Source organism: Bombina bombina, chromosome 8 (genome assembly GCF_027579735.1).
Source record: "Bombina bombina isolate aBomBom1 chromosome 8, aBomBom1.pri, whole genome shotgun sequence".
NCBI lineage: Eukaryota > Metazoa > Chordata > Amphibia > Anura > Bombinatoridae > Bombina > Bombina bombina.
In genome coordinates, this window is record NC_069506.1 from 26,161,509 (window position 1) to 26,188,144 (window position 26,636).

Genomic DNA, 26,636 nt, shown 5'->3' on the forward strand with positions numbered 1-26,636 from the left:
ACTTTGGTGATAAATCTCTTTGGGCATGATTTTTTTCCACATGGCTAACATATTTTTCTGCATGGAAACCGTTATATCAGGGCTCCCACTGTTGTGATAGGAGTGGGAGGGACCTTGTTTTGGCGCCTTGTTGCGCAGTTAAAATTCTAGCACAGTCTTCCTGCTTCTTCCTCCTTGATCCAGGACGTCTCTAGAGAGCTCAGGGGTCTGCAAAATTCATTTGTGAGGGAGGTAATCAGTCACAGCAGATCTGTGACAGTGTGCTTGACTGTGATTAAAGCGTTAAATCTTAATTGATATCCGTTTTATCCATTTTGGGTATTGAGGGGTTAATCATCCTTTTGCTAATGGGTGCAATCCTCTGCTAATAATACACTTCTTGTTAAGAATTGTTTAATTATATCTGTATTTTTTGAAGCGCTGCAGCGTTTTTTATATTGCTTGTAAACTTATTGAAAGTGATTTCCAAGCTTGCTAGTTTCATTGCTAAGTCTGTTTAAACATGTCTGATTCAGAGGAAACTGTTTGTTCATCATGTTCAAAAGCCAATGTGGAGCCCAATAGAAGATAATTCGCTGGGCAGAGTCTCACTCTTGCCACCTGTCAGCGATTTACATCCCGGGCGTAGAGAACTGGAAGGCGGATCCTAAGTCGCCAGACTTTTCATCCGGGAGAGTGGGAACTTCACCCGGAGGTATTTGCTCAACTGATTCGTCGTTGGGGCAAACCGGATCTGGATCTCATGGCATCTCGCCAGAACGCGAAGCTTCCTTGTTACGGATCCAGGTCCAGGGACCCGGGAGCGGTGCTGGTAGATGCATTAGCAGCCCCTTGGGTTTTCAACATAGCTTATGTGTTTCCACCATTTCCATTGCTACCTCGACTGATTGCCAGGATCAAACAGGAGAGGGCATCGGTAATTCTGGTATGCAGACCTAGTGGACATGTCGTCCTGTCCACCATGGTCTCTTCCTCTGAGGCAGGACCTTCTAATTCAGGGTCCTTTCAACCATCCAAACCTAATTTCTCTGAGGCTGACTGCCTGGAAATTGAACACTTGATTCTATCAAAGCGTGGGTTTTCGGATTCGGTTATTGATACATTAATACAGGCTCGGAAACCTGTGACCAGAAAAATTTACCATAAGATATGGCGTAAATATTTGTATTGGTGTGAATCCAAGAGTTACTCATGGAGTAAGGTTAGGATTCCTAGGATATTGGCTTTTCTACAAGAGGGTTTAGAAAAGGGTTTATCCGCTAGTTCGCTAAAGGGACAGATTTCAGCTCTGTCTATTCTTTTACACAAACGTCTGGCAGAGAATCCAGACGTCCAGGCCTTTTGTCAGGCTTTGGCTAGAATTAAGCCTGTGTTTAAAGCTGTTGCTCCTCCGTGGAGCTTAAACTTGGTTCTTAAAGTTCTTCAGGGTGTTCCGTTTGAACCCCTTCATTCCATTGATATTAAGCTTTTATCTTGGAAAGTTTTGTTTTTGATGGCTATTTCCTCGGCTCGAAGAGTCTCTGAGTTATCTGCCTTACATTGTGATTCTCCTTATCTGATCTTTCATTCAGACAAGGTAGTACTGCGTACTAAACCTGGGTTTTTGCCTAAGGTTGTTTCTAACAGGAATATTAATCAAGAGATTGTTGTTCCATCATTATGTCCTAATCCTTCTTCAAAGAAGGAACGTCTTTTGCATAATCTAGACGTGGTCCGTGCTCTGAAGTTCTACTTACAGGCAACTAAGGATTTTAGACAAACTTCTTCTCTGTTTGTCGTTTACTCTGGACAGAGGAGAGGTCAAAAAGCTTCGGCTACCTCTCTCTCTTTTTGGCTTCGTAGCATAATACGTTTAGCCTATGAGACTGCTGGACAGCAGCCTCCTGAAGGAATTACAGCTCATTCCACTAGAGCTGTGGCTTCCACCTGGGCCTTTAAGAATGAGGCCTCTGTTGAACAGATTTGCAAGGCTGCAACTTGGTCTTCACTTCATACTTTTTCCAAATTTTACAAATTTGACACTTTCGCTTCTTCGGAAGCTGGTTTTGGGAGAAAGGTTCTACAGGCAGTGGTTCCTTCTGTTTAATGTTCCTGCCTTGTCCCTCCCATCATCCGTGTACTTAGCTTTGGTATGGGTATCCCATAAGTAATGCATGACCCGTGGACTGAACACACTTAACAAGAGAAAACATAATTTATGCTTACCTGATAAATTTATTTCTCTTGTAGTGTGTTCAGTCCACGGCCCGCCCTGTCTTTTTAAGGCAGGTTCTAAATTTTAAAATTATAACTCCAGTCACCACTGCACCTTATAGTTTCTCCTTTCTCGTCTTGTTTCGGTCGAATGACTGGATATGACATGTGAGGGGAGGAGCTATATAGCAGCTCTGCTTGGGTGATCCTCTTGCAACTTCCTGTTGGGAAGGAGAATATATCCCATAAGTAATGGATGACCCGTGGACTGAACACACTACAAGAGAAATAAATTTATCAGGTAAGCATAAATTATGTTTTTTGGCTCAGCTTTTTTGGGGACCACAAAATCTATGTGTTGTAGAGCATGATTAGACAGTTGTACACAGCTGTCTTATCCTGCACACTTTAGTGATCCATAGAATAATATAGAGTGCCTGTCTCTTTGGTGTGGTCTAGTGAATCTAGGCTACAGCTGGGGCATGAGCCCTGTATTATAGACTCTTTTTCAGATACTCTAGAGGAAGTCTGAGCTGACTCAATTTGTTTTCAACTTTTCTAAAAAATAAAATGCCATATTTTTATAGTGCTTGTTATTTTTAAACAAATCCCCTTCAAAACGTTAACATGTCTTTAAAACTGCTCTCCTGGACCATCCTCGTTCTGCTCCTGGTAATCTTAAAGGGAAATTAAACACTAAATAAATTCTAGATAGAATGATGCATTCAAAGAAATATATTAGTCTGAGAATAGATGTATTTTTTAAAGTTTCATTAGCTGTTTAAATATTGACAAAATAAGTGTAAAGTTTTAGTGTCTATAAAACAATGGGAGCTGCCGTGTTGCAACTTAGGTTACCTTCTCTGCTGACAGTTATAAATAGGTCACTTGAGTGTGCAGCCAATGGCTGTGTGGAATATAACAGTGTTCTGCACTTCTATTTCTAACAGGAACTGAAAAGCTCACAATTTTTAAATGGAATTACAGGAAAAGGGAACAAAATAAATAATTAAATAATATTGCAGATTTATATATTATCATTTTATATTCATATTTCAAAGTGTTTAATGCCCCTTTAAGCTCAGTGGTTGTAGCATGTCTTCTAGATTCTCACAGCAGCACAACTTTGATTATGTATTGAACCTCTTTACAGGGTTAAAACATTGTAAACATAAAGGAATTTGTTTAAAAATAAAAATGCTCTAACAAAAGAGCATTTTATTTTTACACTAGGATATCCCTTTAATTAAAGGGACATTGTAAAATATCTCTCATGTAAAACATGTCCAATGATCCAATTTACCTGCTGGAGTATAAGTTGTTTAGAAATAGCTCCTAATTTGAAAATATATGTTTTTTTTAATTAAACTGAAATGGCTCCTTCACCTTTATTTTATGGTTGAAATAGTTGTTTTTTCTGTTAAACCTTCACCTTTATTTTATTATTTGAAATTGCTGCCTCTTCTGAAAACTACAGTACTGCAGTAATAGCTGTAGAAAAGCTGTATAGAAAAAAAAGCGGCAGCATAAATCAACCTCACAGTGAGGGGTGTAAGGGACAGGTTCACACCCATTTCATTGGGCTTTCCTGTTTGCTTAAGTCCTTTGTCCCTTTAAGTGTTATGAGAAGATTGGTTGGCTCATTTCCTGACACAATTTTTTTTTTTTACTGGGAATATATCTGAATATAATAAAGAATTGCTGAGCTTAGGGGAGCAGAACTGAGTAGTGTGTGCCCTGTACTGCTGCATCATTAGGTAAACGCTTGTGCCTTAATGTAGCGCCAGCCCTGAATCTAAATGAAAAAAGGGTTTGCGGCTCACGGAATACTCATTGCAGCCCTACTTGGCAGGGGTTAACTATGAATAGAGCAGGGAAGCGAGGGCTTTACCTGTGCGGCAGAAGTTACACTTTACCTTGAATGACACATCTTCCTTCTGTCAGAGACGCTGGATAAAAATAGGCTGCATTGTAAGAACTTCCCTTTCCCTTGCCAAGTCCCTCAGGCCGGGGGTGCGGAGCCTCCTTAAGCACTTGCTCCTGATACTTGACCCTATTCTGACTCTCTTCTGCTGCGTTATGTTAATTCTCACTGTTTTCCGGCAGTCTGAAGAGATGGAAATGGAGGGGTGGAGGGGAAATGGCCTCAGTATCCTTCCTGGCCTGGAGAAAAGGCAACAAATGTCTTATCTGTTGTGTTAGTTTTATTAAAGGGACATAAAAAACAAAATTAAATGTTCATTTAGAGAGAACATCTAATTTTAACCCCTTCTTTACCAGGGATTTCAGAGAGAATTTTTTTTTTTTAAATTTTTTATTGAGTACATATTATTACAGAAACAAAAACCACACTTGTATGAACATGAAGAAAAAAAAAAGAAAAGGAAAAAAAAACAGAGACACCTCTTTTGTCCAGGGACGCAGCCCTACAAGGGTCGATTATACATAGAAGGGATTTCAGAGAGAATTTTTAGCATTTTTTCTATTACTTCATTTAAACAGAGCCTTGTTTTTTTAATATTATTTACCTATTTAAACCATATATCATTTTTTAATTAGACAACCCGAGCTATTGATCTATGCCCATTTTGGGTTTCTCACTGAAATTATTTATGTACCGCTTGTGCAATCATTACACAGATGATTGTAAGAGCTTCTCTGGGATCTCCTTGCACCATATGGACACAGGTACTTCATCACACAGTACTTTGCCCAGCATATTGTGTTGGCGTAGTACCTACGTTGTGCTCCCTTACTATATGAAGGCAGATTGCCGATCATTACAGAGACAGACACTGTCTGTGTCACTCTCTGTAACAATCATTGTTGGTGCCGAATAGGAGCGGTAGGAGGGATGTGGGTGGATCAGTCCAGCAGAGGAGGGGGGAGGAGGGGCGGGGTTCCCTACATTACAAAAAAATAATTTTGAAGGAAACGGGTGGAATGGAACCATACGCTAACAAAATACTACAGAAAAAAAGTGATTGTGATAGGGAGGTGGTCCCGTACAGTACAGAAACCCTCCAATAATAAATCTGGGAAAAAAAAGTTTAGGTACTGGCAGACTGCCAGTAACAAATATGGTGGGAGTAGTGGGAGGGGGAGGGTTAAAGAGCTGTTTGGGGTGGGGGGTCAGGGAGGTGGGTGGCTGAGTAAGGTTCGTTGATAAAACAAATTGAAGGAGGTGTTCAGTGGAGGCTAAACTGGTAAATGGTATAAAAAATAAAGCTTTCCAGGAAAGTCTCATTGACCTAAATATGTCTAACTAAAGGAGAGACGTGAGAGAGGTGACATGATAGTAAGATGATCCGAATGCAGAAGTAGGCGGTCACTTATGCCCTTCAGCAGGATTAATTCTTGTGAAAGATCATCATACTAATATCTGTGCAAATCCAGATCTGATCTTAATGTGATGATCTTTCACTAGAATAAATCCGACTCCGAAAAGAGCCGAATGGCACGATTGGTCGTCTACTTCCGCATTTGGATCTTCACAAGGGATCTAAATGAATATATCTAGTATGCACTAATTAATACCTGGGATAAGCATAAGGCTATCCTACGTACACACTAATTAATTTCTGGGATAAGCATAAGGCTAGCCTACACACTAATTAATGCCTGGGATAAGCATAAGGCTATCCTACACACTAATTAACGCCTGGGATAAGCATAAGGCTAGCATAAGTAATAATTATTGCCTGTCATAAGCATAAGGATATCCTATGTACTAATTAATGCCTGTGATAAGCATAAGGCTATCTTACGTACTAATTAATGCCTTGGATAAGCATAAGGCTATTATACATAATAATTAATGCCTTGGATAAGCATAAGGTTATCCTACACACTAATTAATGTCTGGGATAAGCATAAGGCTATCTATCCTACTTACTAATTAAAGCCTGGGATAATTATAAGGCTATCCTACGTACGCCTATCATATGTACTCATTAATGCCTGAGATAAGATAAGGCTATCATATGTACTAATTAATGCCTGGGATAAGCATAAGGCTATCCTACGTACAAATTAATGCCTGGGATAAGCATAAGGTTATCATATGTTCTAATTAATGCCTGGGATAAGCTTAAAGCTATCCTATGTACTAATTAATGCCTGTGATAAGCATAAGGCTATCCTATGTATTAATTAATGCCTGGGATAAGCATAAGGCTATCATATGTACTAATTAATGCCTGTGATAAGCATAAGGCTATCCTACGTACTAATTAATGCATGGAATAAACATAAGGCTATCCTGCATACTTATTAATGCCTGGGATACGCATAAAGCTATCCTATGTACTTATTAATACCTGGGATAAGCATAATGCTATTCTATATACTAATTAATGCCTGGGATAAGCATAAGGCTTTTCCTACATACTTATTAATGCCTGTGATAAGCATAAGGCTATCCTATGTACTAATTAATGCCTGGAATAAGCATAAGGCTATCCTACGTACTAATTAATGCATGGGATAAACATAAGGCTATCCTGCATACTTATTAATGCCTGGGATACGCATAAAGCTATCCTATGTACTTATTAATACCTGGGATAAGCATAATGCTATTCTATATACTAATTAATGCCTGGGATAAGCATAAGGCTTTTCCTACATACTTATTAATGCCTGTGATAAGCATAAGGCTATCCTATGTACTAATTAATGCCTGGAATAAGCATAAGGCTATCCTACGTACTAATTAATGCATGGGATAAACATAAGGCTATCCTGCATACTTATTAATGCCTGGGATAAGCATAAGGCTATCCTATGTACTAATTAATGCCTGGGATAATCATAAGGCTATCCTACATACTAATTCATGTATGGGATAAGCATAAGGCTATCCTACATACTTATTAATACCTTGGATAAGCATAATGCTATTATATATACTAATTAATGCCTAGGATAAGCATAAGGCTATCCTATATACTAATTAATGCCTGAGATAAGATAAGGCTATTCTATATACTAATTAATGCCTGGGATAAGCATACGGCTATTCTATATACTAATTAATGCCTTGGATAAGCATAAGGCTATCATACATAATAATTAATGCCTGGAATAAGCATAAGGGTATCCTACACACTAATTAATGCCTGGGATAAGCATAAGGCTATCCTACTTACTAAATAATGCCTGGGATAATTATAAGGCTATCCTACGTATGCCTAGGATAATCATAAGGCTATCATATGTACTACTTCATTCCTGGGATAAGCATAAGGCTATCCTACGTACAAATTAATGCCTTGGATAAGCATAAGGCTATCATATGTTCTAATTAATGCCTGGGATAAGCATAATGCTATCATATGTACTAATTAATGCCTTTATAATCATAAGGCTACCCTACATACTAATTAATGCCTGGGATAAGCATTAGGTTATCCTATTTACTAATTAACGCCTGGGATAAGAATAAGGCTACCCTATGTATTAATTAATGCCTGGGATAAGCATAAGGCCATCCTATGTACTAATTAATGCCTGGGATAAGCATAAATCTATCCTATGTAATTATTAATGCCTGGGATAAGCATAAGACTATCCTATGTACTAATTAATGCCTGAGATAAGATAAGGCTATTCTATACACTAATTAATGCATTAGATAAGCATAAGACTATCCTACATTCTTATTAATGCCTGGGATAAGCATAAGGCTATCATATGTACAAATTAATGCCTGGGATAAGTATAAGGCTATCCTATGTACTTATTAATACCTCTGGGATAAGCATATGGCTATCCTACGTACTAATTAATGCATGGGATAAGCATAAGGCTATCCTGCATACTTATTAATACATGGGATAAGCATAATGCTATTCTATATACTAATTAATGCCTGGGATAAGCATAAGGCTATCATATGTACTAATTAATGCCTGGTATAAGCTTATGGCTAACATATGTACTAATTAATGCCTGGTATAAGCATAAGGCTATCTTTTGTACTAATTAATGCTCGGGATAAGCATATGGCTATCCTGCACACTAATAAATTCCTGGGATAAGCATAAGGCTATCCTATATTTTATTTAATGCCTGGGATAAGCATAAGGCTATCCTATGTACTAATTATTGCCTGGGATAAGCATAAGGCTATCCTACACACTAATTAATGTCTGGGAAAAGCATAAGGCTATCATATGTACTAATTAATGCCTGGGATAAGCATAAGGGTATCCTGTGCACTTATTAATGCCTGGAATAAGCATAAAGCTATCCTACACACTAATTAATGCCTGAGATAAGCATAAGGCTGGCTATCCTATTTACTAATTTATGCCTGGGATAAGCATACGGCTTATAAGGTTTACACATTTAGGACATTTTTGTCAAACTTTGGCCTATGGTTCTTATCTGCCATCAAATCTATGTTTCTATGAGTTTCCTGTTAGATTTCCAGCCTGAATGATTTTTGTTTTCATGTTCTCATCATGTACACTCAAAAAAATTAAAATATATTTTTTAAAGAATTATGTTTTTATTATTTTCTGTCCTCAGAGATTTAGAAACATTAACTATTACTTGGAAGTTGAATGTAGATTTTACAATACGTAAAAATGCAAAGTAAACCTTCTTGCCATGAATAACAGGGTACACAATGTACAAGTCACTATCTTGATCGGAAGTGCAGTGAGGCATGTCGTTTGTGTGACTAGACCAATCACGTCTTTTTCCATAGCTTTGACTAAATGAAATATTTGGCAAAACCTTGATGTGATGAGAGATAATGGGAATTTCTAGCAACAGTGCAGTTTAAATATCTTTAAGAAGTAATACTGTGTGCAGGTCTTTGATTTGTGGGTCTTTGTGTGTGTGTTTTTGTGTGGACCTGTGTGTGTATGTTTTGGGTATTTGTTTGTGTGTGTGGGTTTATGTGTGATTTATGTGTGATTTTGTTGGGGTCTGTTTGTCTGTTTATGAATGTGTGTGTGGGTCTGTTTGTGTCTTTATGTGTATTGTTCTGTTTACATGTTTGTGTGGATCTTTGTGTGACTGTATATGTCAGTGTGTGTATGGTGGTTGTGTGTACATTTTTATATATGTGTGTGTTGTTCTGTTTGTGTAGACCTTTGTGTTACTGTATATGTCAGTGTGTACATGTTTATATGTACGTGTGTGTGTTGTTCTGTTTGTGTAGATCTTTGTGTGACTATATGTCAGTGTGTACATGTTTATATGTACCTGTGTGTGTGTTGTTCTGTTTGTGTAGATCTTTGTGTGACTATATGTACGTGTGTGTGTGTTGTTCTGTTTTTGTGTAGATATTTGTGTGATTATATGTCAGTGTGTACATGTTTATATGTACCTGTGTGTGTGTGTTGTTCTGTTTGCATGTTTGCGTTGCTGTATATGTATGGGTCTTTGTGTGACTGTATATAGCTATGTGTATATATGTATGTATATATATATATATATATATATATATATATATATATATATATACTTATATGGTTCTGTGTACATGTTTATACAGTAGGTGTGTGTGTTTTTAGCACATATTAGCAGCACAGCTGGATTGTGCAACTAGCTCTACTGATTGGATAAGCTGCAATTTCTGCTTAGGACTAGCAGTTATCTGTGGCTCCTGAGTAGTACTTTTACCTATATGTTTAAACCCTTTTGCAGGGTTAAACCCATGGATTTGCAAGGTCCATAATGCTTATGCACATAATCATATGTAAGCGATAGTTTAATATCCCTTTAATTACCAATAAACTATTTTAAAAGATGGGCCCGACAACCAGCTCAGAGGGGTCAGAGGGCAGCAAGCAGAGGGGTTGAGGATGCAGCAGAGGGGATCAGGCAGGGGGGGTTGATGCTGGGGGTGGAGGGGATCAGGCTGGGGGTGGAGGGGAGCAGGCAGTGGGGTTGATGCTGGGGGTGGAGGGGAGCAGGCAGCATTAGGTCTTGGGGTGAGGATAGATTCATGTTTCCCACTCTTTTGGCATTTCACCAAAGTTCACATTGAATTAAATGGTAACGTTTTAACTGTAAAGGTCACTGCAGAGTGTTTATTGTTGCAGTAATTACAGCTGTATTTGCTGATCATTTAGTTGGAACTTGTAGAATGTTGTCATCCTGATGTATCTCAGGAATTCCAGCCATTCTTTGTAGCCTTTAGATGCTCAGACCTTGCCATACCCTGCCAGCGTGATGCTGCAGGCACTGGGTAGAAAATGGTTAAAAAAATGTGCAAATCGAAGGTTTATAGTAACACTATTGACAATGAGTGCTGCAGATTATCACTAATCTTAAAGAGAAAGCGTTGTTATCAGTAATCTAATAAAGAGAGCGCAGCGAAGGTGAGCTTTGATTTTCCATGTATAGGACAACTGAATCATCCCAGAAATATGTAGGACGTGTGTGGGGGATCCTGCCGCAGATGGTGTGTGCTGTTTGCCATGAGTATCATGCACAAAAAATGTTTGCTGCTTAATTTGATTGGGAAAACAGTCACCAAAAGCCGCAGACTTGGCTTCCAATATATTTCTCTGCCACCCAGTCAGGATCTTGCCAGCTTAGATGGCAATTTTAGCCTTAAGGCTATAATATTTATTTACTAAATAAACACAGAGGCATGGGTTGGAACTTCTCTGTTTTAGTTGATCTGTTGAGAGATTATCCTAAAGGAACATTGTGCTCAACAAAATGATGTCATGGCAGTGTGGGCACAGCAATGTTTGGTGCAGCCTCGTTGTTAATTCAGTTTAAAGGGACAGGAAACCCCAGCAATTTATTTCATGATTTGGATAGAACGTACAATTTTAAATAACTTTCCAATTTACTTCTATTATCAAATTTGCTTCATTCTCTTGTTATCCTTTGCTGAAGGAACAGAAGTGCACTACTGGCAGCTAGCTGAACACATCTAGCTAACCAATCACAAGAGACAAATGTGTGCAGGTACCAATCAGCGCTTAGCTCCCACTAGTATAGGATATGTGCATATTCTTTTTCAACAGGGCGTATCAAGAGAACAAAGCACATTTGAAAATAAAAGTGAATTTAAAAATGTCTTAAAATGAAATGCTCTATCTGAATCCTGCAAGTTCTATCCCTTTAAGTGCAACTTTAGTGCAGGGTGTAGAGCTGCAATATTTGCAAAGTATTTTAAAGGGGCACAAAAGTATTTTTTTAATTTGTGTATTGAAGAGAACACAGATGTTCTTATACTGAGGAAAAAAATGTTTTTATGTTTGTGAGAACTGTCAGTCGCTTTTGTGTAATAATTGTGCTTCTTGTGCACGCTCTCTAGAGACTTCAAAAAGGAAATTCTGTAATCGGCAAATGCTGCAAATCAAATGGCTGGCTTAGATCATTTGCAGCATTGTGAAAAGCTCAGGTTAACCCCTTCGCGATGGCTGCTGTAACGTGTCATCTGACGCTTCCAGATCTGTTGGAGCGCCGGTCTCACTGCTGAGGCACTTAGAAATAGCGCGCTTACAGGGACAGTCAACACCAGAATTTTTGTTGTTTAAAAAGAAAGATAATCCCTTTATTACCCATTCCCCAGTTTTGCATAACCAACACAGTTATATTAATACACTTTTTACCTTTGTAATTACCTTGTATCTAAGCCTCTGCAGACTGCCCCCTTATTTCAGTTCTTTTGACAGACATACAGTTTAGCCAATCAGTGCTCAGTCCTAGGTCACTTTACGTGCATGAGCTCAATGTTATCTATATGAAACATGTGAACTAATGCCCTCTAGTGGTCAAAATGCATTCAGATTAGAGGCAGTCTTCAAGGTCTAAGAAATTAGCATATGAACCTCCTAGTTTTAGCTTTCAACTAAGAATACCAAGAGAACAAAGCAAAATTGGTGATAAAAGTAAATTGGGAAGTTGTTTAAAATTGCATGCCCTATTTAAATCATGAAAGTTTTTTTTGGACTTGACTGTCCCTTTAAGCCTCTGTCTGCCACACTCCTACTGCCCTGAAAGCGACCTGTGATGGCTGACATACAGGGTACGGCAACAGTCACTAAGGGTTAACAAATTAGATTTTTGGTCTCTTGTGAGCATGGGACAAAACACAATGTTGTACTTCCTATTCCATAACCTATTTTTGTTTCTGCCTGCTCCTCTCCACCCCAGCCTTAAATAGCCCTTTTTATATGCATGATAAACATTTAAATTGTTAGTTTCCTAACCACATTAAAAGGGACATAGGTATCAAAATTACATTTTCCTTATTCAGATACTGGGTGCAATTAGAAAGAAAAAAAAACTTTCCAAATTTACTTTTACTGCTGCCATATAGTGGTCAAGAGAAGTGCACTCTCATAAGCCTACCTCAGTATGCTATCATAGAAAGAGGTTGTTTCAACAAAGGATACCAAGATATTGAGGTCAATTTGAAAATAAAAATACATTAGTTTTTTTTGTATGATCTATCTGAATAATGAAAACGTATTTTTCTTCGATTTCATGCCCCTTTAATTGGTGCAGGATAAATAACTCAAGTGTTGATGCAATTGTGTACTAAAAAAAAGTTCAGTGCATCAAAAGAACTTTTAAGTGCAGCATAAGTGTCTGCCAGTGATGCTATATCTTTGTCCACCCATACTTTATGGCACATATATGTTTTCACATGACCGTTGTTTCCTTTGCATGGTTCACGTGGTGCACATGTGTAGGACCTGAGTGCCGGCATCATGCCATGTTGGCATTTAGTGAGTGCACGGAACGCCAGCTCTCGTTTCCCCACAGACCTCTCAGGGCTCCAGTTCCCATTCAGTTCAGCTAAAGCTGATTAAACACCTTTTATGTTACCGTCAAATCCTTTTGTTCTCAGCCTGATCGCACTGTAATCATAAGCCCCGGCGTATTTGCACAGAAAAATGCTGTCCCTACGCATTCCTTCCTTATTGCGGTCTGATGAACTGGGGAGGGGGGTATTCAAGGTGATGTGCATGTGTGTCAGACTCAGAAGATATAAGGAAAAAAAATCATGCAGTATAATGTGTGTCACAGAGCAGTGAGACCTTTTTTTATACCTCCTCAGACCAAGGCGGTTAGATAAAACAAAAGTGATAAAACAGAGGATGTACGTCTCACTGCCGACACTAAAGTTATCCTTCTAATCACAGGCTGGGAGTACAGCCAAGCTGCACCTCTAGTGTGCTGTGGGAACACCACTTCTCTAGTATTTATTGGTACATTGTCCTAAATACATTGGTGATTGTAGCCAAACAGGCTAAAGTTTCAGTGCTGATATTATAAAGTTACGCTGTGTGATGGAAAGTGTTCCAGTTACTTCATACACTCACCCACACTTCGCCTGCTGTTCAAATGATCTTACTTCATGGCTATTTTCATGTAGGCGTCTGAATGAGAATATACAAAAGCAGACAAATGGCTTGTGGGAATGAAGTTCATACTGTATATTCCTACTGGGGTCAATGCTGGTGGTACAGGGGAACATTTAAAGGGATATGAATATTTTTGAGATTGTGATGTAAAATGTTTAAATTATCCATAGTAAGACATTTTGCAATAAAGTTAATTATTTATTTTGTGCCCTTTTCCTGTATTTAAACTCTTTGCAAGCCTAACCCTGCTAGATATCTACCATACAATTTGCCTGAGCATGAGGTGATAAGATAAGATATTGCAAACAATGCTGACAACATGACAGTGGCAAGTCTTGGCAAGTCTGGATTTGCTTCTCCAAATAAAGAAAGTGGTGAGGGGTTTGACGAAATTCTATTGGAGCAAACGTGGTAAATTATTTAAAGGATTTTTTACATTTGGATAGTATGTTCATTTATTAAAAGACTATGAAAAAGTCTTGTAATTACAAGGTGTTTTATGTCCCTTTAACCCCTTAAGTTCCTGCCCAATGAGTTGTAGACTTTCAGGGCTGGCTCAACCAAGTGGATCCAACGGACCCAGACAGCACTTGAAGGGGCAACACTTCAGTGACTTAGTCAGTCACTGTCAGACCCTGATCGCTCCTGTCCTGTTAGGGGTGACATTCAAGGTTGGACAATTACATCTCTTCCCTAACTACCTTCCCACTTATTGCGCAATTGTGCATAAGCATTGGTTGCATGCAGGTAGGCAGGCTTAGTAAGGTCAGCAGCCAGGCTAGTAGGTTGATATGCTAATCAGTAATGTTACTACTGGTGGTGTCATTTAATTCAATATCTTGAGCTGGCCCTGATTAAATTCACAATAACCTTTGTGTTTATTGACACCACATTTTTTTACATTAAAGCAAAATGTGTTTAATGACTGTATAGGATTTTCAAGCCATTTCTTACTACAGAGTAATGCTTTGTAGCTCTGTCTGGGAGCCAATGGGTTAATTACATCCCAGATATTCTTACTTTTTTGTTTTAGCTTCTTTGTCTCTCATATTAAAGTTTTTGCATGTTTCACTTTTTCAGGGGGTACAGAGTTCAAGAGTGTTAGATGAAGTATATTTACCAGACGGAGTATCAGACACACGGACGGCAGCGCAGCACCGGTGGGGTTATGGAGATTTATCTGATGATGAAGACTTTATGGCAGATGAAGCATCAGGAGGTAAGGTTCCTCAGTATGAGTTACAGAGGTTTCAGGTTTTTTTTCTGGAGGATTTTAGGGTAATTCTGCCCCCCCCCGAAAAAAGTAAAAAAAAATAGAGTTTCTTTGTAGCTGAACAAAAATAAATATACTTCATATCATAAGTAACAAAATTATAATTAAATGTAAATATATGGAGGTCCATACCAGTCAATCTAACACTTTTTAAAATGCAATCGGGGAACAAAATCATATTCTATGTACCTTAAATGGGGACAATTCAACTGCAGTACTTAAAGGGACACTGAACCCAAATTTTTTCTTTCGTGATTCAGATAGAGCATGCAATTTTAAGCAACTTTCTAATTTACTCCGATTATCAAATTTTCTTCATTCTCTTGGTATCTTTATTTGAAGTGCAAGAATGTAAGTTTAGATGATAGCCCATTTTTGGTGAATAACCTGGGTTATTCTTGCTGATTGGTGGATACATTCATCCACCAATAAAAAAGTGCTGTCCAGAGTGCTGAGCCAAAAAAGAAGCTTAGATGCCTTCTTTTTCAAATAAAGATAGCAAGAGACCGAAGAAAAATTGATAATAGGAGTAAATTAGAAAGTTGCTTAAAATTGCATGCTCTATCTGAATCACAAAAGAAAAAAATTGGGTTCAGTGTCCCTTTAAGCCAATCAGATAACACTGTTCTGATATTTTTTTGTATAACAGTTAAATTTGAACACAGATGAAATACGATCATCTTTCAATTTCACATAACTTTAACTGACTAGGGATGGGCGAATTTTTCAAATTTTTTTAAATTTAAAACAAATTTTGATTCATTCGTTTGTTCGAATCGAATTTCGAATGTTTATATAACATTCTATTTTCAAATGTTCTTTTTAAATTTTTTCAATAACATTTGAAAATATTCGTTCCAATAAAAGAATGTTTAGCTATATATTTTATCACATTCAATTTTGAAATGTAATATTCGAATTTGAATTTGAAATAGTATTTCTAGTCTACAACTGTGTTTTATAAATGTAATATTCAAATTTGATTTCGAAATAGTATTTCTAGTCTACAACTGTGTTTTATAAATGTAATATTCGAATTTGAATTCAAAATAGTATTTCTAGTCTACAAATGTGTTTTATAAATGTAATATTCGAATTTGAATGTTCATAATAAATCAATAAATAAATCAAATATACACATTCAATTTTCGAAAATGTATATTCAATTTATTATGAACATTTGAATTTGAAAGTGACATTCGAAAACTGATAAAATTAAGTTTAAACAGGAGCGCTGTAGCTAAAGGTGAATGTGAAACAATTATAGGATAAGGGAACATCTCCTTTGTATTGAAAAGGGAATGGAAGACACTAATCTGTATAAACATTTTAAATTAGTGCACAATGGTAGAACCTCTGATCTGAAATATTGGGGAATAGCACATTTTAAACAAAATTGGAGGGGTGGGAATATAGAAAAAATCTTAAAACTCAAAGAGGCTGAACTCATATATAAATACGATACCCTATTTCCCGCCGGTCTGAACTCAGAGTTAGATATCTCCCCATTCTTATTAGATTAATCTCTACTAGATCAATTAATTCCATAGATCAATTTTAAATTTTATCCCCTGACGTATACTTGTGTCCCCTTTTATATAGATATATTTTTAATATAAATATATTTTTTAATATAAATGTATTTTATCATTATTTTTATTCTTAAACAGCGCAGATTATACACTTTTGAAGTTTTTTAGAATGAAGGTATAGATATAACCTCATCTATTATATAGTTTTTTATATTATGTTATCACAAAGTTCATAGGGTCCCATTTATATATTTTTACTTTATCATGAAGGTTTTTTAAAAAATTCAATTTATTTTTGTATACTTATTATAATATCACTATCACTGTGCACTTTATAATTAACCACTTTAGAAGATTATATGGAGTTTAGATTCTGTATCTGTTCTAACTCTAGTAATGAAGCTGATATATCATTGCTCTGAACAAATGTAGATTTGCCAACACTACCTTAATTAATGATACACACCCCTTCTCCTATGACTAATAAAAAGTAACCAATAAGAGACTGAGATACATCTTTAAAAAAGGTACACCTGCTGCAACACCTCATCTTGAGAAAGCCCTGCAGAGGGAGAAACGCGTTGATGTTTGTTGCCAACTTCTGATTTTAAAAAGTATCTCACAGCTACCAGTTGCTGTCACAGATTGATACAGCTTGTCATCTGTGGAACTTTTAAAGAATTTTGCATCCTCCTGGTACCTGCCTGTGTACCAACACTATAAGCCTTATTGAAGGTTATACATGGAACTTTTTGCATCTACTCTAAACAGCCACATTCAGCACAAAACAGCCGTTATCAGTATCCTGCGTGCATCTTAGCACATAAAGAGCGGATACCTTGCCATTGCGAATTAAGAAGCTGAAACCTGAGAGCGACCGGAACAGAAACCAATCGGAGTGCTCAGTCGGGCCAGCGCCCCTATAAGTGACGTCACTTCCGCCACGGCGGTAATTTCATCTTTTGCTTCATCAAGAGCCGCAATTGTTTGGGGGTAAGCCTGCATCATCTGTCCACATATTAACTGTTACCGGGACTGTTTTATCCCATTTCTGGCCATAAGGAGATACATTTTGAAAAAGTCGGTGTATTGGCATAATTTGTTTTATACGGAGACGTCCGTTTTTAGTTTATATGTTTTTTATTCTGTATTTACATATGTTATATTAAATATTTTTAGGCAGAGCCTTGTTAAACTACACTCTACTTGTCACTGTTTATTTAAGTTTATTTTGCTTTACCAAGCCTTTTTTTCTGATTATTCACAATATCCACAAATAACCTTATCACTAAGCATTTGTCACTATTACAATATTTATCAACATTGATGTTTTAACACGTATCTTTTGGAATTTATCACCTGTTTTAAATTGTTTCACATTCACCTTTAGCTACAGCGCTGTTTAAACTTAATTTTATCTGTTTTTCACATGCCTATATTAGGGACTTTTTAGGTATATCAGGAGTTTGGTGTTTTACTCTGCGCTTTTTATTCCATATTTCTAGAACATTCGAAAACTGAACATAACATTAGATTATAGAATTTTTAAGAATATTAGTTCTTATCAGCATTCTTATTATGTAAATCGAATTTCTACAATAACATTCGTTCTAACATTCGAATTTGAATATAAACACAGTTGTAGACTATCCCTAGTCAAGGCTCAGATTCACCTCATTCTCATCTTTTCATTTATATTTTTTGTATTTAAGTAGATTTTGACGTTTTATCATTTTATAATTGAATTTTTTTTTCAAATCCAATTGGCATCTGTTTTTATTGCTTGGGATAACTATAAAATTAATTTAATGATACCTCAGCTGCAAGATTATGTTTGTGTTTACTAATTTAAAGGGAGACTAAACACTAAATACATTTCATGCACCTCCCTCTAATTATGGGGGCCGCCATTTTGTAACCTAGGTTACTCTGCAGGTATCTGAAGGAGAATTACTGCACATGTGCAAACACATCAGCACTGGAATGTAGTGAAAGACAGATTTCAACATGGCAGAACCCATAACTAGAGGGAGGTGGGGAATAACCTCAATACTATACTTATCAAATGTATTTAGTGTTTAATGTCTGTTTACACATGTAGGAATCTAAGGAATGAACAGAAGGATCTTGTTCACTTAGCATGTTGTTCAGCCCTCCTGAAATTATAGTCAAGTTATGGCTTTACCCATCACCGATGAGATACTGTTTAAAGAAAATGTGGGAGATTTGTGAAAAGACAGGAAATTCATTGTACATGGAGAGATGTTCTTCATATGACAGCACATATTACTAATGGTTTTATAGGCAAAGAAAGAGATACTGGGAGCTAAGAATAGTTTGGTAAATACTAGGAATAATTGTGGATAAGAGCAATTTAGGAATAGTTGGCTGAGCTAATGGCAAATGGATGGATGGATATATTTGGATGAATTCTGGAGCCTTTATGGATGAGCACCTTATTAGATACAGGGGGGTGGATTGGCCCAGGGGGACACAGTGACAGTTGTACTCTGACACTGTTGTTTTGTGGAATCATTGTTGGTGCAGGTGCGGCATGCCTTGTGCCCAGTAAATTGCCATAAAGGGTTATTACAGCATATCTGCTGTGTGTACAATATATTCAGCATTTACTTTAGCTTTGATCAGTTCCCACAGTGGTCAAAAAACATATTGTACATTTCTAAAGTAAAAATGTTTTAAGGCAACCAGATGTGGACTCCTTGCTAAGTGTGTTTAGAGGAATATGGCTATACCTCACTGATGAGGCCTAATGAAGGCCGAAACAATCGTCTGGGGTTGCTGTGTTCCTTGTTCAGAGAGGAATTGCCTGATATTTTGGCGTTAAACTGACCGTAATAGGCGGGATCAGACTGATATACTACAGGAAAGTTCTACTCTGTGAAAAGCATTACTGGGCTAAAAAATAAATAGTTGTTGAGTTAGTATAGTATTTAGGTACAAGAGCAACTTAGATATAGGTAGGTTTGGGGAGTATGTATGGGTAAGAGCAGCTTATTTATAATATGGGTACATTTATTCTGGATAAGAAGGCAGGGAGTGGACGGTCAGGCCAAGCCTTTATATAGAACATATTCCGCTCTCAGTATCCTGAGAATTGTTCTCAGGTGCACTGCTGTCGCCTTTAGCACCCACAGATTATTTTCATAACTCACTTGGATTTCTTACTCTGCCTATACAATGACTCCTCACTTACCATAGACTTTGTTCACACATTAGATTATATCACTGTCACCTTGTGTGACCCCTCCCATATGTCCCTATCTGCACCGGCACTGGCTGCTTGGCACAGTTATTTGGCTGACATTCTTACATGTATTGCAGGAGAAGATTGCTTTATAAATTAGCAGATAATACAGATTTGTTGGTTATGGGTGAAAGCTTCTTACATTAGAGCATATTCTCCCAATATGTAGAAATCCCAGCTTTTATTTACTATGCAGCACTACACAATGACTGGTAATATTTCCTAGAGTGAAGTCCTATTTTAAAGGGACTGTATACACCAATTTTCATATAACTGCATGTAGTAGACACTACTATAAAGAATAATATGCACAGATACTGATCTAAAAATCCAGTATAAAACCATTTAAAAACTTACTTAGAAGCTTCCAGTTTAGCTCTGTTATAAAGGTTACTTGAACACCCACTGCAAGTGGGAAATATCCAACATTCCCCCCTTCCCATTCCTTTGCATATGAAAAGACCCTTTACACAAACAGAATCAAGCTGGAGTAGGTATACGTCGGTATTCTCCTAAAACTTTGGGGCTTGGTTTGGAGTCTGAAAATCTGAGCAATGTTATTTAAAAATAAGCAAAACTATACATTAAAAAAATACCTGTATGGGCTATATAAATGGATCATCTACAAAACGTTTTTTGCAAAGAAAAATCTAGTGTACAATGTCCCTTTAATTCTGGTTACATAACTTTGCTAATGACACACTTTCCACCTACCATGTGTAAATAAAGCAAAAATAAAACCACTGACAAAATAGAGAATCAGTAGTACAAAATCACAGTTAAAGGGAAGTGTTAAATACATGTTTAAATTCATATGCATATGATTGCAAATTGTAATAGTCATTAATAGTTTTTTTCATCAGAGATTAGATAAGGGCAACACTAGGTTTCAACATGGCGGCACCCATTTCTTTTTTTTTAAAATTCAGTGGAATTAAAAGAACCAACCATTTTTAAAGTAAAATTACAGGAAAAAGGGACAAAATAAATATTTAAAGTATATTACAAAGTTTTTTACTACACAATCTCAAAGTGTTTAATGTCCAAAAGCAGTCAAAAAAACAACACTAAAAACAGACAAAAACTTGTTTTCAACAGCTTCAAGTTTTTGAGTTTTAAAAGCCCAAAATTCCTTTGGCCCATACATTTCACAGGATAATCTGACTGATTGGATTGAAGCCTGTTGTCTTATTTTTCTCACTGACGCACGTGGCTTCCCTTTCTTGCAGATGACAACGGCAGCACTGAAGTCGGCAGTGGTTCTCTAGTGAGCAGCTCAGAACCGAGTCTGGTTGTTACAGGTACCCCGTACACTACAGGTGAGTCCTATACTGCCGACATAACACAAGCTGGAGTAAAATGTCTGTAAACCAAACATAACCTTAAAACTAGATTTGCTTTTACTAAATTATAGCCCCAAGAGGCCACAACCTTTAATAGATCAGGATTAGAACTTCTAATGATTTGGTATCTCTGTTCTTTGTGTAGGATTTCTGCTTTCTTACAGAGGAAGATGTAATGGTCTCATTAGGGGATTCTTTCCCAGGAGTGATGATGGTGACCTCTGGGCAATGCAAAGGTTAAATGGACATTAAACTACAGAAGGGTTACTACATATAATTCATTTGTTACTTCATCTGCAGCTCTTTCTCATTTATAGAATCTAGCTGGTAAAGCTCTGCATTTTTTACTGAGCTCCGCCATCTTGTAACTCGCGTATTGTTACATCATGTGATAGGAGCAGAGCACTTTCACAGATCTGTCATGTTAGCGGCTTTTTTTTTTAAAGATTTACCTTGCACTTCAGTTTAGCTCACATAATAGAAAGCAGGAAAAACAAATGATATGACAAATTTATGCTAAAAGATGGCTGCGCCCAGTGTGAAAAAGCAGATTTTCAATAAGAGAACAACTTTGAAGACAGCTGCTGTCTCAGGAGGAAAATAATAGCATGGTGATTAGTAACCACACTATTGCAGATGTACTAATTAATGTCCCTTTAAATATGTGACGGGGTAAATGGTATAAAGAACTTACAGAAAAATGTATCAAGCTGCATCATGCAACATCGTTTGGCAAAAAAGCTCTCTTGTGCAATCCCGCCTCCTGCTTTTGTGCAACCTATCTCACAAGAGCAGGGCCTGTCAGTCCCCCCAAACAAGCCAGTGTTTATTTCCATCACCTCAGAGGTGGTGAATGCAACTTGATATATTTTCCCTTTTATGTTGTTTTAATTCTGATCAAGATAGCATTAAACATATTTAGTCTTTGTTGTTCAAGTTGATAAAAGGCTCTTTTTTTTAATAGCTGTGGCCACTCACAATATAGAAATACAGAAGCTGCAGGCCGTCCTATACACAGATGAGGTGCAGTATATGGCTATCTGGTGTACGCTTGACTTGCTGCTCTCAGATATAGTGGTGTTACATTAACAGGAAGGCCACACTGTCAGGTGACACGTCAGTTGTGCTGGACATCCTTGGCCTATGACTCACAGCGCTTGACTTGTGCTGGAATATTCTGGGAAGCTGTCTGTCTAGCCTGAAAGATTAAATGGCACATTATAGATATAGTCAAGCTGAGAAGTGTTACTCCAGCTGATTCTGATGGGATCTGCTGGATCTACAAGGCAGTAATGCATTGCATAGTCCTAAGCACTGAGATTGCACACTGATGGGTTGGTTTTACAGTCTGTGTCAACTTGGAAAAACTCTGTATACAAAATAAATGTTAAAGGGACAGTTTAGCCAAAAATGTTCTCCCCTTTAATTTGTTCCCAATTATCAATTTACCTGCTGAAGTGTATTAAATTGTTTACAAGTATCTGCTTTACCACTATTTTTGGCATTTTAAATAGCTGATTTAGCCTGTGGTATCCCCACCTATACTGAAAGTTTCTATACTTAATTATAGGCTATATAAAATCTGTGTAAACACAGCCAGCAGAAGAAATGACACTCCCAGTGGGGTGTAGGAGAGATAAAATTGTATTACTTAATTTTCCATTGTTCTCTGTAAGTATTGAGCTTTGGTTTACAGACAGATATAAGATAAGGAAGCATGTTTCTGTATTCAAAGTGATAAAATGAGATCTGATTTTTCCTTAAAGCTCAACCCATTTCCTTTTTAATACAGGGAGAGTCCACAGCTGCATTCTTTACTTGTGGGAAATAATGAACTTGGCCACCAGGAGGAGGCAAATACACCATCACAGGAGGTTGGCAGAGAGGTGTCAGAAGATTTCGGAGTAGTTCCTTAGGAAGGGTATCTGCCCTTCGAGATGGGACTGGAGTTTCAAGTAGTCTTGTCAGCCTCTCAGTGAGAGCATTGACGAAAGTTAGAGTCTGGAGATGCAGGTAGAGTCTATTCTGCGAACCCATCCAGACTTAGATTAACAGCTCCTTAGCAATCAGTGTTGACACGTTTCACTGCCTGCTTTTTCTCACTCAAGTCGATGTCAGGAGCGATGCTACAAGACTGTCACACTTGAGAGGCTGTGTTTCTGTTCCACAGCATGGATTGTTTTCCGGTAAGATCGTTTCAATTTTTACACATATTGCAAATGCTAGAAGACAGGGTCACAGTATGGCTCCTTTTATCTATATGGATCAAGGGTTAATATCTCCTGAGGGGGGTTATGAACAGTTGGGTTTAATCATATATGCTTTATTTGATTTTATGCTGCTTTATGTGTAAGATGTTTTTGGGCTCATAGGCTGAGATAGAACATACAGGATTCACTTTTACTTTGAAGGTTGCGCAGCTTAAAAGCTTGGCGCGCTTTTTCTCATAGCAGGGACGGTCCTGCATTACGCACCATGTGACCGGAAGAGTTGAGGCTTCTATTTCCTTTCTCTTTACCGAGTTACTACTGGAGAGGAGTTTTATCTCTGGTCTGTCTGGGTCATAGGAGGTGGTGAGTGCCCCAGCCATTGGCGGTATAAAGGTGCCTTTTTTAATTTAAAATAAAGTTCATTTTTTCTGTAGTCCTCCGCTTGTTGTACTTTAGCTATGGAGGATTCTGATTCATTAGAGGGTTCTCCCTCTATTTCAAAGAGTAATGCCTGTTTATATTGTGAGGGAGCTCTGGAATGTGGAGTCTTTCCATTTAAGAAGAAAATATCCGCCCTCTCAATTATGTTCCATATGCCTTAATAAGGGGATTATATCAAATAAGGTTGACATGTTTGATACCACTGAGCCGCCCACCTCTGAGGAGTCCTTGTCCAGTGAGGTGCACACTCTACATGCATCTTTTTATACACATGCAGTTTCCCATTGCACTGCTAATTCTCCATCTGGAGGGGGCCTTTTTTCACCAGACGTTACTGCGTAGTTTCATATGGCGGTGTCTGCGGCCATTAGTGCTTTCCCCCGCACTGCTAAGCACAAGCGAAAGGTTAAATCGTGCACTCCTGCCCAGGTGGCATCATGTAATTTGTCTGATATATCTGATCAGTTTTCCGATGATGAGGTTCTCTCTAAAACTTTATAGTATGAACTTTCAGGGTTGGAGTCTGCTGCCTATAATCCTCCGCCTGTGGAGGATCCAGTTTTTAGATTTAGGACAGAATGTTTACGCTTTCTACTAAAGGAGGTTTTGACTACATTAGAGGTTCCAAAGGCCGAGCTGCCAAACAAACCTCTGGGTCCTTAATTTGATGGCAATCATTATTAAGGGCGAGTGGGACAGGATTCGATTCCTCTTCCCGTCTTCTGCCTTTTAAGGATCCTGGTTCCGGACTCTCTATGAGGGTGTTTTTTTTTCCCCATCTCTACTTGGTTGGTGCTATTTTTACGCTTGCCACATGTAATACTAGCCTGTGTGAGGATAGTTTGTCGTTCATAGAGCCGCCGGATATAAGGAAGGAAACTCTGTTAAAAAGGATGTTTCAACCTATGGGATATTTGCTTTTACTGACGGCGCTTGTCACCGCAGTTGCTGGAGCGGCTACCTTTTGGTGCGTCTCCTTCGTGAAAATGATCGAGGTGGAGGGTTCCCTAAACATTTTTCAGGAAAGAATTACGGCCTTCTGGGTTACTAATTCTTTTAAATGAGTGTGTTTAACCAAAGCGCCTAACCTGATGGAGGCTGAGGTACTGGTTGATGCTTAAAATTCTTTAATCTTACATACAAAATGTACAATACACATTCATGGATCCATAATAAAAACACTAATTACAGTGAAATACAATAAAAAATATAAAAATATATAAATATACAAATGTAATTGGACAATATATGTATATGAAAAATGAACCAAGCTAATAGCTCCGTCCAGATGTACACAAATATATCTGGCAATTGACTTCTAAACTTCTAAAATACGGTTAAAATATCTGCTAGTAGTAAAATAGATAATCCTCAACACGTGAACCTTCACTTGGTCAGGAAAGTAATGTATATTCAATATCTCCAATAATTATGTCCAATATAGTTTGTAGTGATACAGGTGTGGTGTCTTCAATGAATATGGTCAATGAAGTTGGTGATAATCCAGGCGTCAGTGATTCTGATTGCTCCATCGTGGCCGCAAAGGATATGGTTCACGGATCTAGTGGGGATGTCATCCTCTCCTCCTTGGAGGGCACCTTGTCGCAGGGATCTGCTGGAACAAGGCCCCTTTATTCATCAAAATCTAGATTCTCTGAGGCTGACTGCGTAAAGATTGAATGCTTAGTCTTAGCCAAGAGAGGGTTTTCTGAGAGCGTTATTGATACTCTCATTCAAGCTCGTAAGCCGGTTACTCGTCGCATCTTTCATAAGGTTTGGAGGACCTACTTATTCTGGTGTGAAGAGCGTGGTTTGTCCTGGCACAAAGTAAAGGTTGCCAGGATTCTTTCTTTCTCCAGGATGGACTGGAGAAGGGCCTCTCAGCTAGTTCCTTGAAGGTACAGATTTCGGTCCTGTCTGTTTTACTGCACAAGAGGCTTGCTGAGCTTCCGGATGTACAGTCTTTTGTTAAGGTTCTGACTAGGATCAGGCCGGTGTTTAGATCTAATGCTCCTCCTTGGAGTTTAAATCTTGTTCTTAAAGTTTTGCAATGGGCTCCGTTTGAGCCTATGCATGATGTTGACATTAAGTTGTTTGTCTTGGAAGGTTCTTTTTCTAGTAGCTATTGCTTCTGCGCGCAGAGTCTCTGAGATTGCTGCCTTGCAATGCGACCCTCCTTATCTGGTGTTCCATGATGATAAGGCTGTTCTACAAACCAAGTTAGGATTTCTTCCTAAGGTTGTATCAAATTGCAACATCAATCAAGAAATTGTGGTTCCTTTCTTATGTCCTAATCCTTCTTCATCGAAGGAACGTTTACTGCATAATCTGGATGTGGTTCGTGCCTTGAAGTTCTATCTTTAGGCTACGAAGGAATTTAGACTAACTTCTTCTCTGTTTGTTATCTATCCTGGGAAGCGTAGGGGTCAGAGGGTCTCTTCGACTTCCTTATCTTTTTGGTTGAGGAGTATCATCCGCTTAGCATATGAGTCAGCGAGTCTTAAGCCTCCACAGAGGATTACGGCTAATTTTACGAGAGCAGTGACTTCCTCTTGGGCCTTCAAAAACTAAGCCTCTATGGATCAGATTTGTAAGGCGGCTACCTGGTCCTCCTTACACACAGATTTTACAAGTTTTCTAAAATTAAATACAAGTATAGAGAGTTGCTCCCCTAAAGATATCAGGGCTGAAGGTCAAAATGTTTTATAGTCTAAATCAAAAGTATAAATTATGGCATATATATAGACTTTTATAGAAACTTATATAAGGCTTAAAAAAACTAATATAAAGAATTCATATGCAACCATATAATCAATCAGTTGAATACATAAAGAAATATTTAATGATACATATAATACAATACACTTCTAAAATGCAGTTGTGGCCACAACTATAAATAAATACACTAATAGTGGGATATTCCCAGCAGTAAATATAAAAAAAAAAAAATATAAAAACTTAAGTGGATGTATCTATATAGACACGTTGAAAATCTTCAAAAAGTGCAATCAATCTGTGCAAAGTAGAT

General features: G+C 37.7%; 1 protein-coding gene across 12 annotated transcripts in view; it reads left to right on the forward strand.

Annotated features, from left to right (window-relative positions):
• The window catches only part of HSPG2 (heparan sulfate proteoglycan 2), a 290,248-nt gene that overhangs the window by 88,660 nt on the left and 174,952 nt on the right, over window positions 1–26,636 (forward strand). For all 12 annotated transcript variants that reach the window (XM_053690214.1, XM_053690218.1, XM_053690216.1 and 9 more), the window contains exons 2-3: window positions 14,625–14,763; window positions 20,844–20,933. In XM_053690214.1, coding sequence (XP_053546189.1) covers window positions 14,625–14,763; window positions 20,844–20,933 — 229 coding nt within the window. The remainder of the gene's footprint in view (window positions 1–14,624; window positions 14,764–20,843; window positions 20,934–26,636) is intronic.